The sequence below is a fragment of the Hippocampus comes genome, unplaced genomic scaffold (genome assembly GCF_001891065.2).
Source record: "Hippocampus comes isolate QL1 unplaced genomic scaffold, H_comes_QL1_v1.1 scaffold62, whole genome shotgun sequence".
Lineage (NCBI taxonomy): Eukaryota > Metazoa > Chordata > Actinopteri > Syngnathiformes > Syngnathidae > Hippocampus > Hippocampus comes.
The window spans coordinates 2,221,727-2,230,840 of NW_017806062.1; the positions used below are offsets into that span (position 1 = coordinate 2,221,727).

Here is a 9,114-nt window from a genome sequence, read left to right on the forward strand (position 1 = left end):
AGCAAATCATGCAAGGATGCTTTCTTACCGGGACTTTCTTGTTTGCTGCAGCAGGAGGAAGAGGATGGACGAAGCAACTCCACCACCGCTCTCCTTTCTCTTCAGGCGCCGCTCTCCATCCAGTGCCGGCGGATGCTGGCGGAGGAGGAAGAAGAAGAAGAAGAAGAAGAGGCGGCGAAGGAAGACAAGGGCGACTTCAGAGGAGCTTGCTCGGAGGAAGACGAAGAGCGATGAAGGGGAGCAGCCTGCTTGTGCCGCAGCTCGCTGGAGTCTGCAAAGAAAGATGCTGCTAGAGGCATTTCGGTGTGCGCCGCGCACACACCCATGCGCGCACCACACACACACACACACACACACACACACACAATCACACTGTCCCTGCAGAACAACTTCTCACCTCCGCCTCTTCATCGTAAGCACCAGTCAGGGAGGAAGAAGATGCACACGCAAAGAAGAATTCAAGGAACATTTGGCCGATGAGGAATAATTACAACAGCGCCGCAACTGTTTTCATTTATTCATGAGGGATGTTCACGTGACCGGCGTGTACAGTACTCGGTATATATTTAGTCCACTTTTCCGTATTAATCATCGAACGGTTGGTTTAAGCCATTAGGACACCGCTGCCTCTTGTCTATTTAATAGACACCATATGAATTGCCGGCTGCACTTTTCGACTGTGAAAAACAGTCGCCCATCGTTACTTGGGAGGCTGGCATCACTTCCAATAAGTGGAAGAAAAATCTTCACTTTCAGCATCAAAAACTCTCAGGGAAAAATATGCCAATGCCGTTAATTTAATTTTCAAACTTTGCAGCGAGTTGACGCACTGTGGGAGTAAATCGACCAGGGATGGGCAACTGCCGCACTTTTGAGTGGCCCTTTCACTAATTTGCCCCCCTCCCATCTTGGATTTTCATTGATTTATTTTTAAAAACCCCCAAAAAAATCTTCAGAAAATGCAGATAATAAACAATCAACTATTTAAATTGTCCTCTAGTGTTTTTATTTTTCTAAATTAACAAGATTAAAACCAATTGGTGCGGCCCGGTGGGCGAGTGGTTAGCGCGTCGACCTCACAGCGCAGCGGTACTGGGTTCGATTCCAGCTCCGGCCTCCCCGTGTGGGGTTTGCATGTTCTCCCCGGGCTTGCGTGGGTTTTCTCCGGGTACTCTGGTTTCCTACCACATTCCAAAAAACATGCATGGCAGGCTGATTGAACACTCGAAATTGTGCCGAGATGTGAGTGTGGGTCCGAATGTTTGTTCGTCTCCGTGTGCCCTGTGATTGGCTGGCAACCGGTTCAGGGTGTCCTCCGCCTACTGCCCAAAGACAGCTGGGATAGGCTCCGGCACCCACTCGCGACCCTTGTGATAAAGCGGATCAGAAAATGGATGGATGGATAAAAACAATTGCCATTAGCACATCTGCCTCACGGTTGACGAGGCCCCGGGTTCGATTCCGGGCTCCAGCCTACCTGTGAGGAGTTTGCATGTTCTCCCTGTGCCTGTGTGGATTTTCTCCGGGTAATCCGGTTTCCTCCCGCATTCCAAAAACATGCGTGGTAGGTTGATTGAGTGCTCTCGTCCCTAGATGTTTTGATAATATTACTTCCACATTCCAAATATATTGTTTGAGCATTTATTCACAGAAAATTAAAAATGGTCAAATAACTAAAAAGGCCAGCATTTTTTTGGCCCCTTACTTTTCTTTCTTCCTCGAGCTGTAAGGTTGATGTAATATCAATTTATTAACATCCTTCAGCACCATCTGGTGGTGTAGCTGGTGTACCGGCCACTTATTTTTGAAATATCAAAGATTTTATGGGGCAAAAAAAAAAAAAGAAATCTATCCTTGCCTTTATCCAGGTATTGAACAAAAAAAAAACGCTGGGAGATTCTTACCACAAAGTCATCCCGTTAATAAGCAAGCACAAGTAAAAAGTGAACAACAAAGTATACTTATGTATATAAAAAAAAATCCAAACATTTATTGATTTTCCGGTGACTGTTGGTTAACAATAAATGTCCAGGAGGCATTCTGTACATGTTGTTAGAAAGATAGCACAACGGATGCATTGCTGTCCAGTGGTGATCATTCATTGTACTGTATTGTATAAATAGTACAATATATAAAACTAAACATGAGGGATAACAGGTGTTTGTTTTAAATCAGGGGTGGGGAACTTTTTTTTTTTTTAATGGGAGCCAAAAATAGCGTGCACTGATAGCAATAGTTTTGCGGGTTATGATGATAATATTTTGGGAGTTCTTGTGAAGAGCGTAAGGAAATGCTCTGGCGGGTTGTGGTTAGGGCCAACTGGGCCGAGGTTCCCCACCCGTGGTTTAAAGTGATGCGCTTCAGGCCGCTCGCCCACCTTGTGTGTCCGAGTGGGTCGGCGCCGAGAAGCGGGGCAACTACATGACAGGGAACAGACAAGCTCTGCGCAGTGAACACACCTCGGTTAAACAGTTTTGCAGTTTGGCGGAGACAGTACAAGGGGCCTCTTCAGATTCTTTTTTTTTTTTTTTTTTGCTGAGGGAACTTTCCTTTCCTTTCAAAGTGAGACAAACCAGAAGCACTTGGGAGGATTTTTTTTTTTTTTTTTTACTAGGAGCAGAGCGGCCCCTCACAGAAACTTGGCCACTGCACTACATTGCTTATAAACGGGATGAAATGTTTTGTCAACAACAAAAACGATTAAAGAAATCATAAAATAAAAAAATTGTTCCAAATGTCAGTTTGAACTTGAGAATAAAATGATCTGTGAATACTAAAAAATAATAATAAAATAAAACAATCTCTTCAAAAATTGTTCCAACTGTCAGTTTGAACTTGAGAATAAAATGATCTGTGAAAAAAAAAAGTCATCTCTCTGGCCCCATCTTAAAAAGTTAACGCGATTTGAAAGAAAACGCAGCGCCTGAGGAAAAACAACCAATTAGACTCGGAACGCAAGACAAACAAGTAATCATTTGCCGTGCACTCGCAGGCACATGTGCAGCGGGCTCACCCCCCCCCACCCCATAGCCTCGTGCTGACCCGACTTCTTACTTTGGGCTTCAGGGGCTCTGCAGAAACTATGGTGGAATATCTGTCGCCATTAAAAAAAATATTTGTTTTCACAAAAGACAAGCAAACAGAATAAGGACGGACGCACTTTCTAATCAACCATGATAGAGGTCACATTTGGTAAAAAAAAAAAATTATATATATATATTTTTTAACAGAGGCGTGTTCACTTTATAAATTGACTGTATCCTAATGTGCTTTCCTCTTCAACAGTGATCTCATTGCCTCATCCTTCCCCAGTCACAGCCTGGGGAAAGTCAAGTTTCACCAAAGGTTAAAATGTTATTTTGGTGCGGTGCTCAAAAAAAACAAACAAAACAAAAAGCGGATTGTGGGTTAAAATAGGTTATGCATATATTTACGCTTAAATCTCTACATACAAGGACAGCCACCAGTGCTCTCCAGACATTCTTTTAGTATACAAATCCTTTACACACTTGCTTTCTCTCACCCCCCCCAAACAAAGACAAATAATATAGACAATGCAAAGTGTTTTGTCCATGTCAGTTTGGATGCGAAGTGAACTTTTTTTTAATGTGCAAAAAAAAATAAAAATAATAAAAATTAAGTTGGGTTGAATAAAAGGCACGCGGACCACAAATGAAACCGTGCGCATTCACGGGCCCACATTAAACCAAGTCAGGGGTGGGAATTTTCCTCTGAGGGTCCTGAAAAATTCGAACATTGATGACACATTCTGAGTGGTGTTTCGGGGCTTTTTTTTTTTTTTTTTTATGACAGTTCCTCCGAGGTTTTAGAATTGCCTGGCAGGCCAGATTGAAGGTGATGTAGTCCGCAGGTTCTCCCCACCCTGCAAAAAAATGTCAACGGATGAGCGGCAAGCATCAACAATGGTTGCGGAATGGGAGCGTGTCTCCAAGTGGTTCATCAGTCGAAAGATCCAAATGTCAGTCCGGGAAAAGTTTTACATTCGACGTGCCAAGAAAAGTCCAAAATCAAGCAGCTCAATTCGTTTGAACCTCCGAGCAACGAATCGGCGCCAATGCCACCAAAGCTCTCCCAAAACAACCTGGTGAAGATTAACAAAAAAAAAATGTTTGCAGTCCGGTCCAGGAAAGTTCCCTTTGGTTCAGTCCACAGTGAGAATTCTCGTCTTATGTGCCACAAAACTATCGCAAGAATTAGGGAAAATTGAGGAAAAATGAAAACATTGCACGTTTTGAGGCGAGGAAGCAAAACAACAGCTAGGCCGGCTTATATCCCTTTTTTTTTTTTTACTTCAACAACTTTGAAGCCTGTAAATCACTTGCACAAATGTGTCAAATATATATTACAGCATCTGGCATTGACTAAAAAAAGCAAAAAAAAAAAAGCTTCACAAGTCACTAATAAATCACTGGCTCGTTTTGGACAAGATCGTAAACTTAAGTCTCGTAATGTCTCCTGTCAGTACATTTTAATGGCCAATTTGTGGCAGGTCTTTGGCGTCCACAAAAAAAAAAAAAAAAAAAAAAAGATGGATTATTTCCATTTGAAATCTTTCAACTTCAATTTTGCCTTCTTGTCAAATTGGCTTTGTCGTCTCTTTTCACAAAAGACTATTTGGCTCACAATTGGATTATTCAATGGTCCAATATTTTAAACTAATCCGAACAATTAAAAAAAAAAAAAGTTTTATTCAAATGAACTGCAAGTTGCAAGATTGACCATGAAATCAATGACACGTCCGGCCGGGGAAAGCTGCGATTCAAGATCCATCCGCTCAACGAGATATTTAGTCCAAATTGAACTCATCGATCCTAAATGGGTCAAGTTCTACTTTTGTGAAACGTCTCAAATTCCAACTCAAAATCGACACTTCCATTGTGGTGGCGCCGAGAGGCTCTTGCCACTCCCTGAATCCTTTTCGACCTACCTCTATCGAAAACCTGCCGCTTTTTGTTGCCAATGGTCCAAATCTTCTTTCCTTACTTTGAACCGCATCGTGACAAAGTCAGGGAAGCTCGTGTGCTCGTTTTCAAAATCACGTCGTCCTGCTGCCGACGTCGAATCCGTCCCAATTTTTACCCACCGACACGTGAGGTGCTAATGATGCTAACGGTACACACCAAGCATTAGCATCAGCGCGGGGACCACAGGAGGGGGCAAGTAGTTGCCTTGGCAACCGCACCGCAGTGGAGCTCAGAGCGGCTGCGACTGAGTTCGGTGGAAGGCGTGCGCTAAATGACTATGGTTGTGCCCGGCGGGGACAGACTGGTTCAGGTTCTGGTTCTGAGACGGGGGCTGCGGCTGCGGCTGCCGCAGGATGTGCACCACCCGGCTCAGGCTCTCCGTGGTCGCAAAGGCCAAATACTGGCAGCAGAGCCAGTCCTCCAAGCTCACGCCGCAAGCGGAGTCCATGGAGCGCTCGGCGAACTTGATCATCATCAGCGTGCGCTTCAGGTCCAGCCAATTCTGGAGGGTCGCCTGGCGCTGGCCGGAGGTGGCCGACGACATGGAGCCCGAGGCGCTGCCGCAGCCCAGAGCCTGGAACAAGTCCTCGCGGGGTCCCCACAGCAGGCACTGCAGGCAGGCCCGAGCCTCCGACATGCGGATCCTTTCCGACGGGTTGACGGTGAGCAGCAACCGGGCCAGCTGCTGCAGGCCCTGCGAGTACAGCGATCGCACGGGCAGGGGCGGCAGGTCGGCCCAGGTGTACTCTTGCTCCTTCAGCTCCGGCGTCTCCTCAAAGGGATTCGGCCGGTGCAGCATCTCGTAGATGAGAATCCCCGTCTGGAACTCGTCGCACTTGCGGAATTGCGTGGCGGTGATAATTTCTGGCGCCAGCCGAGAGTGGTCCCGCAGCGCCCCGGGGTCGGAGGTCATGAGGGCGCTCTTCTGCTTGGCTTGGGAGAAGTTGCTGATGATGAGGCGGGCGGGGCAGGTGGAGTTCGCGGCGGCGGCCAGTTTGCCGGCGCTGTTGTTGTTGGGCTCGACGGGGTCTGCGGTTCTGGCGTTGCTGGGCCGGCAGTGAACCAGCAGCAGGTTCTCCAGACGCAGGTCGCAGTGCGTCACGTGGTAAGGCTTCATGTGCTCCAGGCCCGAGCACAGCTGGAGCAGCAGGAGGCACACCTGGCGCTCGTACAGCTCCGGGTTTTGGACGTGCCGAGACACGCCTTGGCGGACGAAGTCGGCCACCGTCTGGAAAGGAACCTCCCGCGTGATGACCACCACTCGGCTCCTCAAGCGGCCGGCGGCGGCGGCGCTCGCGTCCGCGCCTGCCGACGCCTCGCCCGACTCCCCGTTTGGACGTTTGGACTCTGTCGACTTGGCCTCTGATTTCGCTTGGCTTTCTTTCAAGCCATCCCCGCCGTCCTTCTTGTCGCCTTCCTCCTGCTCCTCCTCCTCCTCTTCTTCATCTGCCTCCTCCTCCCAGGGGAGCATGCTGCCGGGGACGTCAGCCAGGAAGTGGCCGCAGTCCTGCTGGATGTTGAAGTGCACGGCCAGGCTCTGCCTCACGGCCAGGCTGTGGAAGAACTGCTGCTGGGTCTCCTTCACTTTGCTTCGGCAGATCTGCGGAAACAACCAAGATTGTTTGTTTTTTTTGTATGAATTATTTTGACTCCGTGTACACGGCGTCGGTTGTTTTAAAGTGGCTCTACAAATACACTTGAGCTGAGAATATATCCCGACCTTAATGGCGTAGTTGACCAGCGGGTCCTTGGCATATGAAGCGGTGTAGTAGACGGCATCTCCGGCCTCGCAGCAAGGTTTCCCGGTGGTCAGCCGGAAGTCGGACCAGCTCTCCGTTTCGAATCTCAAGTGATCCTTTTGGCCAGCCATGAAACGGTCCTCGCACTTGGACGTCAGCTTCCGCAGGGTGTCCGTGTGGAGGCCCCGGATCCTGCCCACCACCTCGTCCCAGCTGTCCAGCCCCCGGTAAAGCGCGGGCCTCGCATGTTTGGAAGGGGCGGCGGCGCCTTGTCCAGTCTTGCGATTCTTGCCGGTGAGCGATTCGGTGCTCGGGTAGACTTTCCTCTCTCTGGAGCCGCCGGCCGCGCTGCTGGCTTGTGACATGAGTGAGGACAAGCTGTTCGCCGGGCGGGCTTTGCCGACGGCGGCCGACGGGCGCTCCAGGGAGTCGCCGCTTTCTTGATCGTGGGTACTGATGGAGGAGCTCTGACTCGCCGTCTCCCAGGTGGTGTCCAGGTCATAAAGGGGGTTGGCGACACTCAGGTTGGTGCCGCCGGGTTTGGCCTCCGCCCTCGGTCGAAAGGCACCCTGGAGGGGTTCCTTGGCGGCCAGGCTGGGCTCCGTGATGGAGCGGGGGACCGCCTTTTTGGGCAAGGGCGGCGGAGAGGACTTGGGTGCCGGTTGCTCGGCGAGGCCTTCGAGATCGATGGAGGCCAGGGTGTCGTTGGACGCCTTGATGTTGCGCGGCTGTTTCAGGGGGATCATGTTGGCTCGAGATTGACCTGCGCGGGAAGACGAACAGACAATCAAGAGTTGCAACTTGATTTCCCACCAAGCAAGGTTCGAAAGAGTTCAGGAATTTTCATTCTAGTTTGTGTTTATTTCATTTTTTTTTAAAAATTTAGTTTGTGCTTGTTTTGATCCGTTTTTTTTAATACTTCATTTCTGTGTAGTTATTAGTTTTAGTCTTAGTTTTTTTTTTCATTTGGGTATTTCTTGTGTGCAAGTTAAAAATAATAAATTACTGTATTGTGTAGTAAAAATTCTGAGAGATTTTTAAAAATAAATTTTAAAAACAACCATCCACAAATCAAATACAAGTACTGAATGACAGACTATGCATAATACTGCTTTCAAAGTTTCGAGGTAGATACACCAAAAGCCCAAAATGTCACTTTCCCTCCCTTGTTTGCTGACTTGACACCTCCTAAATTGGTTTTGTGGTTTGCATTTTTTTTTTTTGAGTATTGATACCAGTTGAAAAAAAGGAATCCCACGTCACATACTTTTCAGTAAACGTGACGTACAATGAAAAAAAAAAAAAGGAGCAGAATCCACCCTCGCTAATATGACAAAATAAGGACAAATAATTTTGTCAGTCGTGAGAAGCGTTTTCGCCTGACAGGAGGTAGCGTGCGGCGACATGTGAGGGAGCCGGACACCAAGTCTTATTACCCCCCCCTGCTGCACTCTTGCTCTGCAGTGAGGATTAAAGAGGCGGCACGGAGTGGCTTCAAGTACAGTGACCTTATTTCTGTGGGAGGGGTGGTGAAAGTGAATGGGGGGGGGGCGATTTGAGCGCCAGGCAGGCAGATGGCCCACAACATGTGTCTGGTAAGGTGGAAAAAGGGGGAAAAAAAAAACAAGGACCGGTGTCAAAACCTTCTGTCACGCCCGCAGCTCTCATTTAAGAGCATGATGAGTGGCTTCTGCGGATAATATTGCCATCATCATCTCCCCCTGCTAAGTGATGTTTGCCATTTTACTCTTCGAAAAAGGGAACGAGCAGCTCCTCACGTGTAGGCCAACATCTTAGCAAAGCAACGGAAGCCTTAAGACAGAGCAGTCAGGATCAAGTAAATGGGTCTTGGTAATCCTCCCCGGACCGAAAATACTGCAGTAATCCAACCACGTCTTCCAATTAGAGCACCGCTGTTTTTTTTTGTTTTTTTTTTTTTTAACTGTAATACATGAAGGCGTTAGAAATTGACACTGGTGTGACCCAATAATAAAATATTCATTCCATTTTAACAAAAATCTTGGTGTGTAAGAGCGATCTTGGTTGAAACGGCTCGATGACCGACTTCGTTTAATCACGGACTTCCACATCGTTTGTGCTTGAAAGAAATTTAATTATACGGCAAAGACAAATGAGGAGATCATGCGGCGACCAAAATATCTGCAAGGAAAATGGAATTTTGCTTGAGCACAAATGAGCGAAATCTATTCAGCCGTCATTTTTCTGAGGTTGCCTTCGAAAATCTCCCGATAAGACAAATGAGGGTGAAGTCATGATGTAACTTGTTGCTGTGGTTCAGCATCACACTGACAGAAGAGTGCGAGGCTCAATATTGGATGAAGCCAAAACATAACAAGCCCCCCACAAAATATAAAAAAAAAAAAAAAAAA

At 47.5% G+C, this 9,114-nt stretch overlaps 2 protein-coding genes across 7 annotated transcripts in view; both read right to left on the minus strand.

Annotated features, from left to right (window-relative positions):
* syt12 (synaptotagmin XII) overlaps positions 1-457 on the minus strand; it is a 17,097-nt gene extending 16,640 nt beyond the window's left edge. The window contains exons 1-2 of one of the 2 annotated variants that reach the window (XM_019893306.1): positions 398-457; positions 29-271 (exon numbers count right to left, since the gene is read on the minus strand). The gene's annotated coding sequence lies outside the window, so the exon portion shown is untranslated. Of the gene's footprint in view, positions 1-28; positions 329-397 lie in introns of those variants that run through there. The other variant, XM_019893305.1, reaches the window with a different exon arrangement.
* A 2,742-nt stretch (positions 458-3,199) lies between these two features.
* The window catches only part of peak1 (pseudopodium-enriched atypical kinase 1), a 47,260-nt gene continuing 41,345 nt past the window's right edge, over positions 3,200-9,114 (minus strand). For all 5 annotated transcript variants that reach the window (XM_019893288.1, XM_019893285.1, XM_019893289.1 and 2 more), the window contains 2 exons: positions 6,706-7,487; positions 3,200-6,585 (listed from right to left, as the gene is read on the minus strand). In XM_019893288.1, the coding sequence (XP_019748847.1) occupies positions 5,215-6,585; positions 6,706-7,487 (2,153 nt within the window). In that variant the 3' untranslated portion in view covers positions 3,200-5,214. The remainder of the gene's footprint in view (positions 6,586-6,705; positions 7,488-9,114) is intronic.